Below are 21,854 nucleotides of genomic sequence, written 5' to 3' on the forward strand. Positions count from 1 at the left end.
AAAATGCTTTTTTTTTTTTTGGACATGTGTAGATATATCAGTGTTGGGTCTTAAAAAGCACAAACAAAATATCAAAATAGCTCAAACAGTTTGCATCGGAGCAATAATAAGCATTAGTATGTAATAACCCTGGCTTAAATTTTTTGACAGATGGCCTCACAGTCTTCTCAAGCACCCTCTGGTGGGAAATGTTCATGATTGATTTTATGATTATAATGCATGCAATGTGACATGAACAGTGGAATGATACATTTGAAATAGTGATGTGTTAGGGTGTACTTACTTTTTCCACATAAGAAAACTGCATTTGCAATCATTTATTAAAAAGTAATAAAAACAGAGCTTTTTTTGTTTGTTTTTTTTGAAAAAGTAAGTACACCCCTGGCTTCAGGTTTGAGAGGTTTCTTGCAAGTATATCTCATTTAAAATAAATAGGATTATAAAGGTATATAAAGTATGACAAAATGTTAATTTCATAATTAATGTCATAAATTATTTGTGAATTAGTTCTCTTAGATTTCATTAGATTAGATTAGATTAGATTAGATTAGATTAGATCATGTACTGACTCTGACAGTTATGTTTGGATTTTTTTTTTTTTTACATTTATCAGAATTCCGACTCCCCTTCATGTTCACATGCGTCAGATTTGAGGTTACATTTCTGTTGACTCTATTCATAAACATGTATCTTCAGTTCAAAAAATCTAAATTTAAAGTTATCTGTAACAATTTTGCTAAACTGTGAGATCATGAAAATCAATCAGATCAGGTGTATCTAAAGTGTGTTTGTATGCAGTATCTAGTGACAGCATGTTCTTCATCTTGGAGCACAGTGGCAGTACTCAACTCTTTGACCTCTCTATCTCAGCCACATTTCCCCCATCAGTGCAGCTGAGTCCGAATCCACACAGCTAGGTCTCACAAGTCTAACACACACACACACACACACACACACACACACACACACACACACACACACACAAAGACAAAACGGTCAAACTGACAAAACCTCTGCAGTTGGACTACATCTATGACAGTGACCTTTCTGTCCAGCAACAGATACAAAGACTACAGACTACATCTTTAAATTGGAGAAAAAGAAAGAGAGTTTAAAAGAGGGAGATGAAGAGAGAAAGAAAGGAGAGGCAACATGAAAAAACATAAGCACAGAGCTAGTCGGTTCTGAGCTGGATGAACGTGAGGATTGTTAATTGTGGAGATGCAGGATGGTCAGACAGTGTGGTCACCAACAGCTGTCCACACTGGAAACAGCTGGAGAGAACAGTGCTAATCTTCATTGTTTGCTTTAAGTGTGGGCTAAAGTAGTGTGGCTCCCTCTAGTGCCCACAGAGCTGTCTACAACACGAAGTCCTAACTTTTCACCAGATGAAAGCAATGAAACAAAAGCACTTCCCAAAATAAACTATGATGTAATTTGTGAGGTCAATTTAAAAAGTGTATTTAGATGTCTTGATTCTACCTATTGATCGCATCATTTCCAATGACTATCTGTCATTATCAACAATCAATCAGTTTATCAAGCAAGCAGTATGCTACTTTACTAGATAGCCAGTTTTGCAGTTCCAACCATTTTTATGGTGCACTATTCTGTCTATGTTTCATTATATACCAAACATTATGACATTAATTTGGAGGATGTGGGATGATTTATATAAACAAAAATAAGCTGTGTCAGAATCTAATACTTTCTGCACCCCAGCTTAAACACTTGACTGGAAAATAACAAGACAGGACAATGAATAAACAATAAAAGCGCAAATTAACAACACAGCATGAAATTAAAAACCAATGAACCAGAGAGCCTCAACTGTTTGTCCATTCAGTCTCATGAGAACATACAATATTAATTAAAATTAATAAATGTATGCAGTCCATTCAGTAGAACAATACAATATGGCTGTTTGCATTACCGTTACATTGCACCAGGTCTCCTTAGAACTTACTTGCATCTATTCAGGCAGCTCTTGATGCATTGCATCCAATGTAAACATGAAAAACTGAAGTCACCTGTAACATCTGATTTCTCCAGTATGGCCATTTTGATTCCTCTGCTATGAGATGAGTGAGTTCCCTGGACAACAAAAACAATAACAGCAAACAAAAAAGGGTCTTGTATCATCTATCCACTGTCCATGAGTACTTCCAGCATTACTGTATGGATAGTTAATTATTGCTGCCCCCAAATTTTGTCAAATTCACCCTGAAAACTGATTTTGTGTGATGAAAGTACTTAACTTAACAGACTTAACTATAAGGACTTCAGCTGTATTCTTATTTTACACCTGATGTTACCTGATAATTCTAGCTGAAGTGGTTGATGTGGCCCAGTAGGCTAATGGGTAGGGCATCAGCCAGAGCTGGTGGTTCTAGTTTCAAGTCCCACCTGAGTTCGTTGTTCGGCAGCTATACTGCAGTTTGGTCTATTATCCTTTCATCAGACTAAGTTGTCACATGATCTACATATTACAGTACAACACTCTGAAAGCAAAAAGAAGGGCAAGTATTTCAGTAGGTGCCACTGCAGCAATAGAAATACGATCATACATGTTACACTGGCTTCAATTCATTAGTTTGGTATATGTGCTTTTTTAAACACTATTTCTGAGCAGAATTGTCCTGTCTTCTTTTATGAATTCCACACTCTGTAATTTCTCTGTAATTTTGTGTTACGCTGTTGTTACTTCATATGTGACTGCAGTCTGTTACACTCTATTCTTTAATGTTTAACGGTTACTTTCATAGCATAATGTTTAACATCTCAGTATTAGTTGTGAGCCCTCTAATTGATCTAATGGATAAAGCATCAGCCTCCAGAGCTAGGGATTGTGGGTTCAAGTCCCACGTGGGTTGTTGTTTACACAGCTTTAATTAGGGTTTCTCAGGTCAGGCATGTGTTTCTAAGTTAGTTTCCTAGACCCATATTAAGAACTAAAAATTCACCTCTTTGATGCTGGCATCAAGACATGCCACTCCACCAAACAGCAGCATACATATTTAGGTTAGACTGTGAATTTAAGATTTTTATTTAAATAATGAATATCATGTTGCTGTGTGTGAAGGGTCTGTTTGAAAACAGTTATCATGTTTGAGATGAATTATGAACAAGAGGGAGATAAACAGATGTCAGTTCTGTCTGTGTAGCGTTGATGGAAGCTAATTAGGGAGGTCTGTTGTTAAGAAATTAGATCTTTCTGTGAGTTATAGGTATGCAAAAGTGTCAGTATCTGCAAAGATTACCAGGCCCCTCTGTGCCATGGGCTTTGTGACAACCATTCATGATGGCTGTTGTTTTGTAGGCTGTTGTTTTGTGCTTTGTGCTTCTTCAGGTGCCAAGATGCCTGAAGTGTGTTCCTGCTGAAGGCCGTTGCAGAGGTCATAAGTACCTGCTGTGCCCATCAAAGGGGGCTTGGTGGAGTCACACACATTCCTCAAAGACCCTCTTATGTTGACTGTTGGTGCCCAAATGTCATCTGTTTAGTCATCAAAATCAAGTTTTCTTGTGTTTAAGAGACCGATCATGGCGGTATTGACAGTTTTGATTTTACATTAATGAATTAAAATCACACAGTTAATTAATTTGATTTAGATGTAATCTGCTTTAAAGACATTAAAAGCTTTACTATCATTGAAGCTTCTTTAGTGTGTCTGTTGAGAGACAACAGTAACACACTTCAGATGCAAATACCACATCTGGAATCAGCTCAACCTTCTGTTAGTTCCCTTGTACATAAACTAATGATGCAGTGATATACAGATGGCCAGTAAACAGATGAGTAGCCAGTTGTCCCAAAAATAGGCTGTAATCCTCTAATTCACTCCTGAATGAAACACTCTAATATAAGTTTACAGCACGCGTTTTTAACACACTTTTACACTTGAAGTCCAACGTGCGTCATATTTCTACTACAGCAGGTGGCGCTGCAGCCATACAATTATCTTCATTGTGATTTCGTTGACACCTTCACTGCACTGTCTATTGCACTTAATCAAGTCGCCCTCTTTATTGAGTCTCAGGCTTATTCCCAGTATTTCTACTGTTTAATATTTGTCTGAGAGTTTCTGTATTTACTGCTTGTTGTTTCTCTGTAGGCTACTGTCAGTTTCATAAATTCCTGGGAAACGTTGGGCTATTGAATTCCTGTTGTACTCACGTGGGGATCGGACATATGACAAAGAGGTGGACTTTAGTTTTCGCTTATACGTGTTTGCCACTCTTGAAGAACTCAAAGAGAAACTCTTCTGTACACAATCATGAGTTGCAACGCAGTGACGCAGTGAGTTGCAAAGCATCTGCCTGTCTGGGCACGGCATCAACCCCCTTCTTAAAGCTTCAGTTAACGACGCTATTTTCTTTTAAAAAACGAAACCAAGAGAGCTGAACCGGTATGTAAAAGTAAACTGCATTTCTTCTTTACAGCTGTTTTTTTTTCCAATCACTTAGTAGTAAAAGTAGGAGTAGATGTGTCGAAACGGTTTTAGGTAGCTTTTAGGTAACTGAATGTTTTAGTGAGGGGCGATTAAGAGCTGTGGAGTCGTTGTTGGCTGGTGTGTTAGACTGAGTAACTTTGTGGTTATGTAGCTAGCTACATGTTGTGATGATGTACTCCATATTTCAAGATCAGTATCACTACAAGGGTCGCATCTAGAGGGCCAGAGTGTGATCACTGTAAAAATGATGCAGCTATTACGCTTCAATAAAATTAACCTGATTAACTGCATGATTTTGTACAGTATACAGTGACATCATATATGTTCTGTTGTACTTTGGAAACCTATAGTGCTGCACGACACCCCATTTAAGATTTTCTTTTTGTGTGCTATCCCAGCCGGCATACCGACATTAATTCAGGGCTGGTACGTCGTTGATCAAGGTTGAATTGGCGTTGAAATCGCGACGTTGTTTCAGCACTGAAACTCCCAGATAGCAAAAATCAGTCGTGCCACATGTAGGCCGAATAGTGCACGTCGAGCCAGAACCTCATCGGCCGAGACTTCGGTCTGAATCTAGGCCATGGATGCACATCTCCGGTCCTGGACGGCTGGTGTCCAGCACAGTTTGGTAGGTGTCCCACTCAAACACACCCACTAAACCTGGCAATTGATAGATTAGTTGAATCAGGTGTGTTTGATCAGGTAAATCATCAAACTGTGCTGGACACTGGAGCATAGCATTTGCTCAGATGTGGCCTAACATTCACATTTATTCAAAAACAGCATAACAGAGAAAGCAAACACTTATTGGCCACTTTATTATTTACAGCTACTTTGCATGTATGCTCATTTTCCACTTAATCAGGTCCACTTTGTAGTTCTACAATTACAGACTGTAGTTCATCTGTTTCTCTGCATAATTTGTTAGCCCCCTTTCAGCCTGTTCTTCAATGATCAGGACCCCCACATAGCAGGTATTATTTGGGTGGTGGGTCATTCTCAGCACTGCAGTGACACTGACGTGGTGATGGCATGTTAGTGTGTGACGAAGCAGTGCTGCTGGAGTTTTTAAACACCTCAGTGTCACTGCTGGACTGAGAATAGTCCACCAACAAAAACTATCCAACCAACAGCGTCCTGTGTCCACTGATGAAGAATATAGTGTGACTAACAAACTGTGCATCAACAGATGAGTTTACGTCTCTGACTTTACATTTGCGAAGACAAGCAAGGTAGGAGTGTCTAGAGTAGACAGGATTTAAAAACTCCAGCAGCACTGCTGTGTCTGATCCACTCGCATCAGCATAACACTAAGACTAATACACCACCATCATGTCAATATCACTGCAGTGTTGAGATGGAACCACCATCCAAAGAATACCTACTCTGTGGTCCTGTGGTGTACTGGTCATTCATGAATTGAGTAAAGTGGTAAACAAATTATGCAAAGAAAAAGATGGTCTACAATCTCTATTACATTGCCTGCAGTCTCATGGTTCCAATGATGCACAAATTCCAGATGGAGGGCAGGAAGTGAAAAGCTGAATGAACGAGATGGAGGCAAGCCTTTTTTAGTTCAGACGATATTACGAGAGAAAGGTATAAACAGAAAATTACAACGTATGTTGGGCGTGATCCTCAGGCAGCAGATATGAGCAACTTGTATGTTCACCTGTCTTTCGTGTAACTGTCAACCCTGATTTATGTGACGTATGCAAACAGGCTTAACTAACCCAGTTAAGTGTATAAAAAGTAGTCAGTGAATGTATAAAGAACTTGTGTGGGAGAGAGAGATGTAGACAGAGAATGAACACCTAACCTCTACCCGATAATGTTAAATATACTCGGCTCTTAACAGATGTGGAGGTGTCTGGTCAATTCCTTTGTCACCTGCAGCTTGTGATTGTGGATTCTTCATGGTGGCATCTAAAATGAAGAAAAAGGTGAGCAAAATTCATCAAATGACCAAATTCTTATTTTACCACAATCTTCCATAAACGTGTAATTACTTTTGCAAAAAATAGAAGAATATATAAATAACTAATAAACATCTTTCGTTATTACAGTCAGTCAATAGTCAATCATGAGAGAGGGAAAGACAGACATACTCGTGTTGACAAATGGTTAAAATATAAAATATTCAATCAAATACAGACATACTTACCTTGGGCGATTAAACTGGCACAAAAATGAGTTAAATCAAATCTATAAGCCAGATGAAAAAGAAAGGTAAAGAAAAGTTGTTTTCTTACTTGAAAGATGCTGTTGGTAGATGAAGGGCATGCAGGTGATTTCAAGAAGAGAAGATAAAGTTACTAGGTTAAGCTACATGACAATTAAGAGAGTGAAAGAAGGAGATTTCAAAAACATTAGTCTGGCTGATGCAGAGATTTCTTGTACTAACATTAAATGTTTTTATTCCACTTACTATACATAAATTAATATTCTCATAAAGAAGATGTTCAAACGCCAGTTTATACAACAGATTCTGAATTTCCAAAAGCTGAACACTGACCTAATGTTAATTGTTTGATGTCTTCGAATTCAAGCGTGTAAAACCATAGGACAGAAAGTAACCAAGTTCTAGCTCAGATCAGTTAGGATAATGAACAAAGGAGAATTCTACCAATTTTTCAAAATTCCTGAATAATTCTGTCCATGAGATGTAAACATGGCTGCAGAGTCATTGAGAGTGGTTTGATATGAAATGATTAATTGTGGAGAAAGGTACCGACTCTTTATTTCTTCTTTATAATGGTGGTGACAGGAAACAGGGGTCACCATATCTGGCACACAAATATAGCCATTTTATTTACTATCCAGAACCACCTGTGATGTGAACCTACACATGTTATTTGTGTTATGTTGTTGACAGTAAAATAGTCATAAATCTGGAAAAATAGTTTTCTATGGGAAATGTACCCCTCCACCATAAATGAATTTAAATAAATAGATTAAAAAACATTAAGTCAAAACTACCATTAAACAATGTTTCAGGCTCACACAGCTCATATCTGACCATTTCATATAATTACTTTCTGTGAGAGAGCTTTCAGAGACATAAAATTCTTCAGACGTCTGGTTCTTAACACCTCCACTGTTAACATTTCTGAATCGTATGTTTCTCTTGAACTGGGCATTTAACACCAAACCACTCTGAATGACTTTGTCAACATCGCAACCATTTAATTATGTAGAAATTTTTTAATTGGTGGAGTTGCCCTTTAAATTTTAACTAACTGAAGCACCAGTCACTGACCGTCTCTCCCTCCAAAGATTTCTGCTTTAGCTATCTTCTAAACTCGTGTGAGTGAAGCACCAAACCTGATCTGTGTTGTGAAATGATTAGCCTGCTAGGCAGCAAAGTAACAGCCCCGCACACCACAAAACCTGATTAGTTTCTGCTTTACGGACACCCCAGCACCATTCACTCAAATTCACTCGCTCAAATTTTAGCACAAATTAGCCGGAATCAAACCAGAAGCCTGCTAACATTAGTTAAACTTGAGCTAACTTAGATAGCAAATCACAGTTTATTAGATTTGGAACATGAATTTGACAACATCGTCCCAATTTCAAAATGGTAATTTAAAAAAGTAGCTTTTAATTGACTTTATAATTTCTAATATTATTTTAAGAGCAAACAATAAAAAAACTGTGACCCGCTAGCTTAGCATAGCAAACACCGGCTAACTAGCTAGCAGTTAGCAAGTATTCACAAATTATAGGATCAGGTTTAAGTAAATGTCCAATTGAAAATTGTTGGTACTCAAATAAATCAAGCATTACTCACCAAAACTCAGAAGTGGCTCTAAACACTGTTCCGGCTCAGCTGAACATTGGTCACTAAACCTGTATTGTGGTGTTCTGACATTTTTAAAATGTAAATTGCTTCTGATTGAATAAATAGGAAAGTTTTTTCTTAAATGCTGTTTTGCATGTCTGCAGCCCCATGAAATGGTCCAGTAAAGTAATACTATAGTTAGTAGTACAGTTAATATTACTACCTATAACTACCTTGTTATAGGTAGTAACATTATAGTTATTCTGTAATAGAATAGTAGAATAACTCACAGCGCTTTGACATTTGATGCCTAAGTAGCTTTGTACTTGCTAAAAGTACCTGAAATAAAAATTATATATCAAGAAAAAATATAAATTGGAAGTGTACTTTTTTACTTTTTTTCAAGTAATTATACACTACAGCCATGAGCTCTCTTCAGGGTCTGGCATGTTGGAGGTCTCCCTTTTGTATTTCTGTGTTCTATAAGGCTGATAATTAGCTTAAAGTGATGACCATTCTTGGTAAACTGAATAATTGCAGATTATCCCACATGACATATAACTGACCTTTAAGACATTCAAGCTTGTAGCTTACATTAGTACAACATTTATTCTAGCTAGACTAGATGATGTTGCTTCCGTAGAAACGTTGTTGTTGCGCATAGTAGGTTGCTGCAATGTATCGGCCCACTCTGATTAAAAAAATACTGTCAAATTTGGAAACCCATCAAATTTGTAGCTTTATTTAAACCATATTACCTGCCTGCTGTATGTGTGTTTACCATGGACAGTGATTTTGATGTTATAAGTTTTTCAAATCTGAACTTCTTTGTGTTCCTACTCTTTGTGCACAGTAAAGTAACTATGCAAAATAAACATGCTGAGGTACTTTGTACAGAATTTTGCTGACCTACATGGCCAAAAATTTGTATAGTATTCACTGTTCCATTCACTTGCCTCAATGTGTTTCATTTTCCATTTTCCTGTAAGAAATTTTTAAAATGGTAAATGGCAAAAAAAGTACTGTAAAATTTAGAAACCCATCAAATTTATAGCTTTATTTAAAACAGCTCAGCAGCCCGTTCATTGGGTCATAGTGTTTTAGTGTTTGAGTAAGATTTACAAAACAATGTTTTACATATGATTTTAATTTAAAGGATGAGTTTGCGACTCACTTTTCTTTTGCAGGAGTATGCAAATAAAATCAATGTAGTACAGTGTTTCTAGAAAAGTTATGAAAAATTCTTCAGTCTTTCTGTAGCTGAAAAAACACAAGGGGTTAAAAGTTTTTAAAAAATGTATTTTTAGTTAGTTAGTTTAACTTAGTTTACCTCCAGTTTAACTTAGTTACTTAGTTAGTTAGTTTAACTTAGTTTACCTCCATTAAGTGTCTGTCTGCTATGTAAAAGTTCTTGTGCTTTCTTACTGCGTACCTTAGGATTGTTCCATGATGTTTCCAGAGACGTCCTTTTTATAACAGCTGTATTATAAGTAAGCTATGAGTCAGTGGTTTTTCTGTTCTCTTCTACAAGGAAATATGTTGAAATTACTGTCTGTGGTAACCTACAGTACAAAACAGATGCAGCGGATAGAGACTCACTCCATTAGCAGAAGTAAGACATAATCATTCACTGAATCAAACATCATTGTGGAGTTGAAATTAACTGAAAACCAATGAATGTGCCAAGTCCACAAGCCATTGCAACAGTTGTTGACTTCCTTTCTGAGCCAAACCTCGCATTTCCTATGTCTGACTCACTCACTAAACCACGGCCAGCATAATGGACTGTCCTCTGTCATATTTGTCTAGAAACAAAATCTGAGTGCTCAGAAGGTGCTAGGGTTAGCGGACATCCAGGGCAAGGCCCAGGAGTCAGGATTTTATTTATGTATTTTTTATTTATTTATTTATTTTCTGATTTTAGCAGTTTCTGCAGTGTCTCTTTCTAACACTCTGTATTCAACTCATGAAGACATTGCTAATTAGCTAATAATCTGCATTGCTTTGGCCCACCAGGACTGGAATCTATAAGTGTTATATAAATGTCTAGAGTGTTATGTGCAATAAAAATAGTCAGTTGATTCTAAGCATCTTGTTTGCAGGCTCGTTACCTTTTATATGTCTTTGGACATGTTTAAGAAAATAAAGACTGATTAAAAAAAATCAAAAATAAAAACACTAATGCAGTTTAGAGTACTGCCTCATTACCTCAGATAACAAAAAGTTTCCTGTGCCTAACATTACAGCAGTGTTGTGCTTGTCTGAGAAGACACTCAAACTGTCCCACGTAAGTGGGGTAAGCGTTTTATCCACTCTCCTATTCAGTTACTTACAACACATATGAACACCTACACTATTGTTTTGTACTAGCCTGTAAACATACTTTGAATGACATGACTGTTTTCAGCCCCGTGTAGTTTAACATGTACCAACCAGTGGTGAATACTTTCACAACAAACCTGCATCTCTATAAAGAACTTTCTAAATGAGTAATGAGTAAGGATGAGTAACTCCAACTCCAACTCCATCTATCCATTTTTCAGCCTTCTAGATAATATTCATTTGAAAAACACAACATTTTAAAGAATGGTTCTAGTGATTACTCCTACATTTCTCAGAGTCCATTTGTGCTGCTTCAGCTTAGTGGGGGCTGTGTATGGACTACATTGCATGCCATGCATCCACATGTAACATAAGTTTATTGTGAAACTAATAAATGCCTTTACTCTGTCACTATGCCAAATTGATGATTTGACGAACTAGCTTGTTGGAAAGGTAGCCTCCTATGGCAGTGCTATGTTGAAATTCATTGAGACACTCTTAATATGAACCATTCTACTGCCAATATTTGCCTATGAGGACTGCTTGATTTTGTGCATCTGGTAGAAGCCAGGCTGAACTAGCCAAGCCCACTAATTATAAGAGGTGGGAGCCACAACATACCTTTGACCTTCAGCCAGGTAATGTATCATCCCATATGCTTGTAAACATTAGTAAGACTTTATGAAACCTCACTCAACAAGCATTTTTTTCCATCCAAATTTTAAAGCAACAGCGGGTTCTGATTTAAAGATTTTCTTACCAAAGACTTTTTTCTTTGTTTTATCTTCTGATTCAAAATATCCACTCAAAATTTGATTCAGTATGGTTATATGATTCAAAATATATCACACACTAAAAATCTACACAATGTATAAAGGCCTAACACTGTCGCAATTAACCCTGTCTCCACAGAACATTAATTTTTTTTCACTGGATGATGTCACATAAACAAACAATTTAGCCAGGATATCTGGTAGATTAAATGATGTAAAAGAAAGCTGTAACTGTAAAACTGAGGCCCTGATTTACAATACCAAATAACGAGTGCTCATTTATGCGTGTAGTGCAGTAGATTGCCCGAACAGGTAGTGGGTGTTTTGCGGGTGACATACAAAGGATAATTATGCGAATGACAACACGTGTAAAAACAGTGTGATAATCAGGCTTTTCTTGTGCGTACTGTTCATAATAGCAAGATCACAAGTCCAGATCTCAAAGAGGTCAGTTAAAATAAAGATATATAAAAGGGATATAGCCAAAAAAAGTAAACAGTGTGGTAAAGCCAAAAATAATGAGGGGGGAAGCTATAGGCTACTTTTTAACAGCTTATACAAATTCTAATTTATGAAGTGTTTGAAGAATAATTGAACCAACAAAACTATTACTGTTGTATTGAAAACGTAATCATACATGAATGTGTGGCCTGGGTTGGACCTCAACTGAAAATGAAAAATTAATTCAGACAATTCTTTTAGAAAATGGATATACGAATTTAAAACATATTTAAATTAGATTTTTTTAACCAAACTATTCTTCTCAGAATTTATTATTTTAATAATTAAATTGCCCAATTGAGTGGGTGGAGAGTGGAATCGTTGTTCCATTTAAACCTGTGCTAATTTGTTTTGGTGGTGTTGTAATGAGAGTATTTAATTAGGTTGTTTGTGAATTTAATCTTCATCTAACCAATGTCTTATTTTTTTCTTTGTTCCATAGATGACCATATTTCAGCTTTTCATTTACCTGGGAGGAACCACATTACCCTTTGTGAAATGTTTTAGTGATGGCAATTTTGATGGCAGTCAAGATGTGTGTCAGTCAATGGCAGTTAATCATGATGACCTCTCCAGTCAGAATCCAGGATTAGCTCCTTTTACAGTTGATCCTGATAATGTCATTGTCACAGAATCAGATTTGGGAGCAGCCATTAAAGGTGAGTCTCTTTTTCAGTCTCTTTATAAATCACACTTGCAGTCTTTTATTTTATCCAGCCAAAATAAATTGATTGAATAGTGATACACTCTCTTTATTTTCTCTCACTCTCAATAAGGCCTCTTCATAAGGTGTTGTGGTTCTTTAAAATCCGTATAGATTTTTTAATATGAAATTCTAGGAGAAAAACTTGCAGCCTTGGAAAAATAGTATGTGATGGCCATATTTTTGTTTATTGCTTTTACAATTTTGAAGGACTGAATGAATGTGATATTTTGTTCTCATTGCTTTGCATTGTATGAGGCAACACATCTGGCTGTTACCAGAACAAAAGCAGAGTAACACAACAAGTATTCAGTGAATACATTTGATATATTGGAACTTAGATTTCTTAAAAAATGTAAATCTATTATTGCTAAAGTATCCCTCACAGCTAATTCAGTGAGTCAACCTTTCCGTGGCTTCATGTTGGAGGCAAGAGAAACTAACGACGGTCCACCTGTGGGTGTGTTCTCTTTGTTGGACTCAGCCATCAGCAGACTCCAGAGTTGTAACGGCGTTGCTGTGAGTGTCCTATAGAGCTATGTATTGTCAACAACTTGATGATATGACATGTATCGTGATACAATACAATACAGTGACAAAATACACATTTTGAACACAGTGAACCTATTTTCCCAGAGTCCTATAGGACACAGAGAACACAGATACACTCCCTGTTAAACAATCAACTAATACATATATGTTCACAGGGTTCTATGTACCAAGGGCTCTGTGTTCCCAGAGTTCTATACATGATACATCATAATTCAATATGTTACATTAAGGGAACCTGTGAAAGGATCCCTAAGATCATGGTTGACATCACAAGAGTCATTAAAGGTCAAACAGGGAAGATAAGGGAGCTGATTTTTCAAAAGGACCATGCTTTGCCTCAGCAATTAGGCTAGCCTCAGTGAGCTGATCAGCTAGCTAAGTCAACTTTGAACCTGTTTACACTTTGCATTAACATGTTTTGTTTCTGGATGGTATCTGGATTAACTTTGGTCAGATTCCATTTACACTTTTGACTAAAATGTGTCTCCAGTGTGACCAGATGAGATCCGATTGCACTTTTCCTGCGTAAAAAACACATCAGCACATGTGTTGTTTACATTGTACCTTGGTTTATTCTTTTCTTTGTTAAAGTACTACTGGACAAGCTTGACTTGGAGGGTTCATCATCTTGGAGTGCATGAAAGCTTTTGGTTTGGGAATAATTTCAGCTTCAGGTGTCCTCCATCATTAGTTTCCTTGTTTAAAATCTCACCTGCTCGTCAGCACTCAGCAGTCACATTTCTGCTCACGGAATTGTATACAGATAACAAAAATGCATTATAATTGATTTGAATGCAGTCAAGATCTGTCTCTGGCCAACTTCTAACGTGATTTGATCTGATCATAATGCGTCCAGGGGGTGTCTACACCTGGCTTTTCATGTGGTCAAGTGACACCAGAAAGTCACCAAAACCGCATATTAATGAAAAATGTGAACAGGCCTTAAACATAAGATTGTATAAGAGTAAAAAAGAGCAGGTCAACTGAAATGGAGGGTAGATGTTGTAGATCAAAGTGCTCAAAGATTCCATTCTTAGCGGGAATGCAACTTTAATAACATTTTACAATGTTGTTACTAGTGTGAAATTCAAACAACATTCTGACTAACACATTTAAAATACCTTCTCATTCTTATTCACTGAAATGTTCAGTCAAAGTGTGTTTAAATAAGAGAGTCTGTTTGGAAGCAGCATGTAGACATACATAAACACAAATTCAGATTTTAATTACTGAACATATAACATCAGAATATGTACATTTGTAAATATACTTGCGGTATCGATGGTACTTTACATTACAAAGAGGAAACACAGGTTCTGGGAACATAGGGTTGTTTTCTAGCAGTTTCAATGAGAAGCTAAAGGGCTAACAGAACATAGAACCCTGGGAACATATAGCTGACCCTTTTAACAGCACCACAAACATGTAACCGATTTAAATATATCTCTTCCTTTATCCAGGATACAGCTGTTACACAAACCAATAACCAAGATAAAACTGAAGTAAGGGTCTCATGGAGAGCTCTTAAGCCTGGGCGATACTTCTTCAGGTATCAAGAAACATCATGTAAAATTAATTACTAACTGTTTTTATTACTCTGCCAGTACAGTGGGTGAAAAAAAAAGATATGTGCATTTGTAAAAAAATGCCAGCTGTTATAAATTTTGTTCATTGTGATTACTGTCATTCATATGACTTTTCAGAGCTACGTTTGTTGCGGACTTCGAGAACTTTTGGGCTAGAAAGGAGATATCCACACCTACAACAACCACAACGCCTACAACAACCACAACGCTTACAACAACCACAACACTTACAACAACCACAACACCTACAACAACCACAGCGCCTACAACAACCACAACGCTTACAACAACCACAATGCCTACAACAACCACAACACCTACAACAACCACAGCGCCTACAACAACCAAAACACCTACAACAACCAAAACACCTACAACAACCAAAACACCTGCAGCAACCAAAACACCTACAACGTCTACAACATCTACCACAACATCAACATCTTTAACACCCTTTATAACAGAAGGCAGTACGTCAACACTCACCACTGTTACTTCTGTACTCATCTCCATGCCTCAACCAAATATATATGTAATATATATGTAATTTTTTTCCTCAAGTCATTTTGGGCCAACAAAAATGGAGATACTGGGTTTTGTTCTGACAGCAGCGACATATTACATTGGTCCATTTATTTTGCACAAAACACATATGGAAAGATATGTACCGCTCCTTTACTGTTAGCTACATGAGTAGGATGATGGGTAATGGTGAAATACCTCTGGACATTTTTAAAGCTTTTTTAAAGGTGCAGTATACATCTATGATTTACTGATTTACTGATTCATCTAATCAGCTGTGTATTAGTATGTATGATTTTTGAAATGTTCAGTACAACCCAGTGACGTGTATTAATTCCCTAAGTTTATATATTCACTGGGAAAAAGGCACATTTGTAGGAAGAAGTTAAAGATTGACTTGTTTAGGCTTATTTGCACAACACATTATGTTTATGTTTATATATGATAAGGTGTAGTTATGCAGTTTCCATGACCTTTGGTGCATCTCTTATTTCTTACAGGCAGTACTTCAGCCAAATCAGACCTATCTGTGGTAAGCAGATAAATGTTTTTTTTAAACACGTATATGGTTTCTTGTTTGTTTTCCTTTGTTGTTTGCTTTTTATGCTTATGCATTTTGCTAAAAGATTCTAATAATTTATGATGCTTGGGTGCATAGAATTTTATTATTTTATTTTTTTTGCAAATGCAGTGCTTTCATGTTACATAAGATTCTGCTCTGTGCATGATCAGCAAATAATGCATGTGCTACAGCTAGCAAACCTTTGCGGTGCGTTAGCGCAAGTATGCATTTATCCTTCCTGATGTTTTAAAACATCACAGAGTCTCCAACCAATGGACGTATTTCACTCAACTTTGCTGGAATTACCAAAGTGCTTTCTGACGCAGGTGCATTCAGGGACAGTGTACTAATGGAAATGCTATTAGAGAGAATTAACAGAAAGAGAGACTCTGTTTCCAACTGCTGTTAAAATGTATCAACAGTAAAAGGACAGTTAAAAGCCAGCCAGGTCTGAGGGCTGTGTCTCAGTGAGCTACATATTAGGAGGAGAAAAAATCTGGTCACATTATGGACAACAGAGTTTTGATACTAGCTGTGAAAGACTGAGAGGTGTTTAAATGACAACCTGATCTTCCTGTGCTGTGACTGTGGCTTTCAAATAGTATGCATGCAAAGCTCAGCCTTGCATTCCTGCAGCCTTGTCTGTTCGTCATGCTTGTTCATGTCCAGCATGGGGTGAAATCTCAAAAAATGTTAAAATCTAAATAAGAGCTTTTTTACTGTTTTTATTGTTTTGTTTTATAAACATACAAATCATTTTGATGTTTACATTTGTAGTAGATAATTAGTAAACATAGTAATAGACTTAATACAACAAACATTTTTTTCTATATGGCAGGCTGCATACTGTTGAAAACTATTTCTAGAAAATGCACTATAATTTCCCAACCACTGTAAAGATATTTTAAATTTTACTTAAACACACACACACACACACACACACACACACACACACACACACACACACAAACGCACATACGTATACATACACTTTTATTTTTCACGCTGAATGTTTTCAAATTTATTTTGCAAATAAATAGAACTAGAAATAAAAGTTCATTGAAATATCATATTAAATGTCATATTAAAAAAAATTGACCAAGTATGTTGGATAAACTTCTACAGTGTGACAGAACATTAAGTTGCTTATCTGTGTGTGTGTGTGTGTATGTGTGTGTGTGTGTGTTGTAGTGTAAGTCTGGGAGTGACTGGTTTTTAATCCTGCTGTTGGCCAGCTATCTGTCTCTTGTTGAGGGTTTCCCTTTCCTGATGGTACACAGAAAGCGAAGAAATGTTGTTGTGATACAGGTAAGATGCCTGAAGGACCTGAGCAATATTTTTTCAACTTCAATTTTAGGAACATACTGTTTGAATTCAGTGTATAATCCAGATGACAATGCTTTATCCAAACATTTAAACCCAAATGATTTGTCCCAGTTTAACTGTTAAAAAATTACAGCTTAAGATGATCCATTCAAACAAATGAAAAATTTATACACATGACAGTGATCATATCGAATGACAGCTTAATCTTTTCACAGGTCTCCTCTGTTCTTTCTTCACTGTTTTCATTAGTGGCTTTCATCATCTTGTTGATACTCACTGAACTGGTAAGAATGACTCTCAGATCTGTTAGTGTTCGACGTCAGACTACAGACTTCATTAGTTCTTAAATTATTTGTCTCATTTCACAGCCACCTCATCACTACCAGTACTGTACACCAGTACTACCAATGCTAACAGTGTTTACATCAGGTGTTAGTTAAATTCCCACTTTGAAATATAGTCAAGAATTTATTGTTTTCATATCTGACTTGGGGTAATGATTGTCAGGTCATAAATTTCTAGGATCGCAGAGATATTTTTTTATTATTTGCAATTGAGTTGCTGGTCCTTTAAGCAGCACTGTCATCTCATGTAATGTAGTCTATTATTCTTTGATTGTAGTGATGGCTTCTACTGAAAATTCAGTGCAGTTCAACAGGTCTCTTTGTTTGTGTATGTGTAGGTTGCAGCCAAAGTTTTGACAGGACTGGCAGTGTTTCTGAGCCTGTGCCAAGTGATTGTGATATTTTTCTTTGGCGGACCAAGCCACGAGTTGTAAGTCATGTCTTGAACTCTTTCACTACTAGTCACTACAAGTTTCAGTGCACTGTAAAATTAAAAGATACAGCACCTTTCACTGGTTTAAAGAGGGTTAAAACAGTGCAGTGGTATGACATGGAAATATATGTTTAATTTCAAGATGGTGTAACAAAAGAGGGGATGAGTTTGTTAGGGCTTTTCCAGTAATCATTGTTTATAGCAGATACATAGTCAACACGGGATAATTCACAATCGAAAACTTAAGAAACAGGCAGGTTTGTCTTGTTACTGTTAATTTGCATGCCCATCCCTGTGCTGTCATTTTGATAGCTTTTTTAAACCAAATCCAAACTGCATGCTATCCTTCCATAGACATTCACTATTTCTCTATGTTTGCTTAGGCCTTCTGATTAAAAGGCAGATGTCAAAGTTAAAGGTTAACACCAAGTGCGCTCTGGCACTATACAGTCATGTGCAAAGGTTTTAACACCTCTGATCAAATGACATTGTTTGTTGATTTTCTAAGTGACAATAAATGAACACATCCTTTACAGAGAACAGATTGAAGCATTTTTATATTTAATATAAATTGAGCACCTTTGTATTGGCCACATTTAACATGTTTTTTCTCCAATATGTGTATTTGGGTGTGCGGCACCCAAACTTGTTCATATGACTCTAACTGAAAGTAGCTAATCAATATAAATCACAGTTCAACCAGCTGCCCCAAAACATTTCTTTACTTCACTTAAAACTGATATAATTTACATAATAAAACATTCATTAAAATAGTCATAAATAATAATATGTTTCTAAAGATAAATTATCAATCATCTTTAATCCAAGAGCCTTGACTATACAGCAAATAGGATTTTTTTTCACTATTGCAATGCAGTGCTTCATCTGAGAGAGAGAGAGGGGTGGGGATATGTTAGTTTGTTTATCATGTTAATGTTTATCATTTAAACTGATGAAAAGTAAACCATGGACCTTGCACTCAAACATTTATTATACCTCTTACTTCCTTATACTAGGCCTCTGATTTCTGCATTGAATTCAGTTTATCATTAACTCACTGCCTTATTCTAAAGACTTTTTAGGTTGTTGCTTTTTCAAGTATGGCTTGCCGTTTAGTCTGGTGGCCACAAAGCTCAATTTTGGCCTCATCAGACCATAGAACCTTCTTCCAGCTGACTTCAGAGTTATCCAGTATGCCTTCTGGCAAACTATAGCAGAGAGTTTATGTGAGTTTTATTTAACAGTGGCTTTTTTGTCACTCTCCCTTAAAGCTATGAATGGTGAAGCATAGTTGTTGTATGCAGTCTCTCCAATCTCAGCCACTGAGGCTTGTAACTCTTCCAGAATTGTCAGAGGTTTTTTGGTGGCCTCCCTCACTAATCTCCTTCTTGCATGGCAACTCAGTTTTGTGGATGGCCTGATTGGCAGATTTACAGCTGTGAAATACTCTTTCCATTTCTTATTGACTGATTTAACTTACTCCAAGGGATATTCAGTGACTTTGTTTTTGTATTCATTCCCTGACTTCTGATTTTAATCACCTTGTCACAGAGTTGTTGGAGTGTTCTTTTCTCTTCTTAGTGTAGGTTATGCCATGATACTGACTCACCAGAAGTTGAACTGTCCATAAACAGGTGTACTTATACTACAATAACTTTGAACCCTCTCATTAAACTTTATGCCTACTGGCGGGCCCTGGACATTTAAGGGGTTAAATCACTTTGCAGAGGTGTGTTTTCACTTTGACACAAAAGAGTCTGTTTCTGTTGATCTGTGTAAAAACACATAAAATAAATCCACTGTGAATCACTGTTCTTTGATCATAAAACAAGAAAACATCCAAGGGGGTGAATACTTTTATATACAGTGTAGCTTGAATAATCTCCCTGGTGAAGCGTTTGTGATCCAGAACTAATCGTCCAACGGAAGGAACAGAGGCTATTACAGCAGCAAATGGGGGTGGGGGGCGTGGCAAACTCCCTATTAATACACTTAATATAAGAAGAAACGTTGGATGACTTTTGGGCGTTTAGTCTATATTACATTTTTATCAAATCTTTACCATTTCCATTCCAATTTTTCAGAAGGAGACACCTGTGCTGGGTCTTCGGACTGGTTGCATTTGCAAACATTTGTGTGACAAGTAAGAATACCTTATAGTTTTTAACATATTCATTTGTTTTCACCACTGCACACAGTTCCTTGGCTTGTGGACGTTCACTAAATTGTACTGCAGCCTGTAGTCTAAATAGATTAAACAAAGCAGCTCAAGCCAGGAGCAGTAATTTGGCTGTTAACTGTTACATCTCACAATCCAAAAATGATGTGTCTTTCTCTCCTCTTTCTTTGCTCCTCTTCCCAGCGGCTGCAATATTTGTTGGGCTTGTGAAGTCTAAGATCTGTACATGGCTACTCATTGTGATGGCAGCATATCTGGCATTTGATTTGCTGTTCAACATGCTGTACTCAGGTTTTACGTCCAAGAAGCCTGGACAAATCAGTCAGAGGGTAAGATGGACGTTTCATTGCCCACCAAATCCTGTCATGCATATACTGGAATGTGACAATCTATATGCATACTGTGGTGTAAAATACTGTGATGTGTGGGCAAAAGGTGCACTTTACAACACTATGATAAATTTTGTTTAGCTTATCAATTTTCTGCTTCATCAAGATCATTCCTCTTACTGAAAAGTTTAACTTTGCAATAATATGTGTTTGTTCTTCTTTTTGCCTTTTTCAGATTTCTTACAGGTCCATGTGCCTTGTCATCTCAACACTGGTGAATGTAGCATTTTCAGTAGCACTTATCATTGGAATATTTTTGTGCAAATGCGGTACAGTAACAGAGCAGAGTAGTAGAAATACATGATTGCTACCTAAGAGACTTTGATTCCATTATATTTTACTGTTTTACTTTCTTGTTTGTTTTCACCTTCATTAAGTCTTGGCTATTTTGCATCCATTATTATGACTTTTGTGTAGGCAGTGCATCTTGTGTATTGTGGGAATATGTCATACAAAATATCTGGATGACAAAATGTAAATTCACAAAATAATGCATTCATAACAGATCGTTCTTCAGCAAACTGTGCATTCCTTGGGATGACGTATGGCTAGATGCCAGAAAACGCTACTGAATAACCACTGCTAAAACAACATCCGACTCATTAGAATAGAGGGAATAAAGAGGTATTAGATCTAGTAGTCAAAATGAATGCTAATGGTCTTATGAAGTAAAAACACCCAGGACTTAGTGCTCATAACAATACCATACTAAAATATGCACTAATTTAGTAGATGTCAGGGAACAGTAGGTATTGGGGTTTATTTTATCAAACTCAGAACAGTCAAACTGACCATCTTGGCCTTTCAAGTGTAAAAGCTACATGACATGATACGCCTGCATTTTGTTTGTGCCTGCTGGAGGAATCACCAAATGATCAAGCTATTGCACTGAGTTTCGACGTTCACCTGTGGTTTCGAGTTTAGCCCTTGCGTGTTGTTCATGTTTTTGTTACTCAGTATTCTGGTGGACCCACCGCATTATTGTTTTTTTTTAATCAATACAGCCATAACAATTAATGTAAAAATAGCAGATGTTTAAAATATCACAAGTGGGCAGTGGAGGGTTCTCCTTTAGCAGCTGTAGCCAGTCAGCAGCCTGTCCATGTTGTCCACCCTCACACACACACACACACACATATACAAACACATACACAGACACACACACTAACAGCAGGCCATGTAGGAGGAGAACAGCCACAGGGACACAGCACCTCCACACTTTTACTCCCCGTGCGTTCACCCGAACATCACCTGTAATATAAATGTGTAGGGGGTGTACAGTGTGAAGTCATTGAAAGTGTGTTATTTTATATGTTCTTCACAGAAAATGAGCAAAGGCCAAGGAATCTGAGGTTGAAATAATAATAAATTGCCTAATTTTTTCTTTTGGTAAACATTGAAAATGGGTCCCACAGACACAAACA

The 21,854-nt window shown here is 36.9% G+C and overlaps 1 protein-coding gene across 3 annotated transcripts; it reads left to right on the top strand.

The window, feature by feature from the left end:
• The first annotated feature begins 4,064 nt into the window (after positions 1-4,064).
• On the top strand, positions 4,065-21,464 carry LOC118813727 (putative ferric-chelate reductase 1). Of its 3 annotated transcripts, XM_036579222.1 has the most exons (13): positions 4,069-4,406; positions 6,313-6,397; positions 12,277-12,493; positions 12,914-13,056; positions 14,550-14,638; positions 14,793-15,145; positions 15,698-15,729; positions 16,951-17,067; positions 17,301-17,369; positions 17,768-17,859; positions 19,947-20,005; positions 20,225-20,370; positions 20,606-21,464. In XM_036579222.1, exons 2-13 carry the CDS (start codon positions 6,371-6,373, stop codon positions 20,732-20,734), a joined length of 1,473 nt encoding a protein of 490 aa, XP_036435115.1. In that variant the 5' UTR covers positions 4,069-4,406; positions 6,313-6,370; the 3' UTR covers positions 20,735-21,464. The 3 variants fall into 3 exon arrangements, with proteins under 3 accessions (XP_036435117.1, XP_036435116.1, XP_036435115.1); XM_036579223.1 differs by lacking the exon at positions 6,313-6,397 and having other exon boundaries at positions 4,067-4,406; XM_036579224.1 differs by lacking the exons at positions 19,947-20,005; positions 20,606-21,464 and having other exon boundaries at positions 4,065-4,406; positions 20,225-20,364.
• Positions 21,465-21,854: the final 390 nt, after the last annotated feature.

Source organism: Colossoma macropomum, unplaced genomic scaffold, assembly GCF_904425465.1.
Source record: "Colossoma macropomum unplaced genomic scaffold, Colossoma_macropomum, whole genome shotgun sequence".
NCBI classification, from domain to species: Eukaryota; Metazoa; Chordata; class Actinopteri; order Characiformes; family Serrasalmidae; genus Colossoma; species Colossoma macropomum.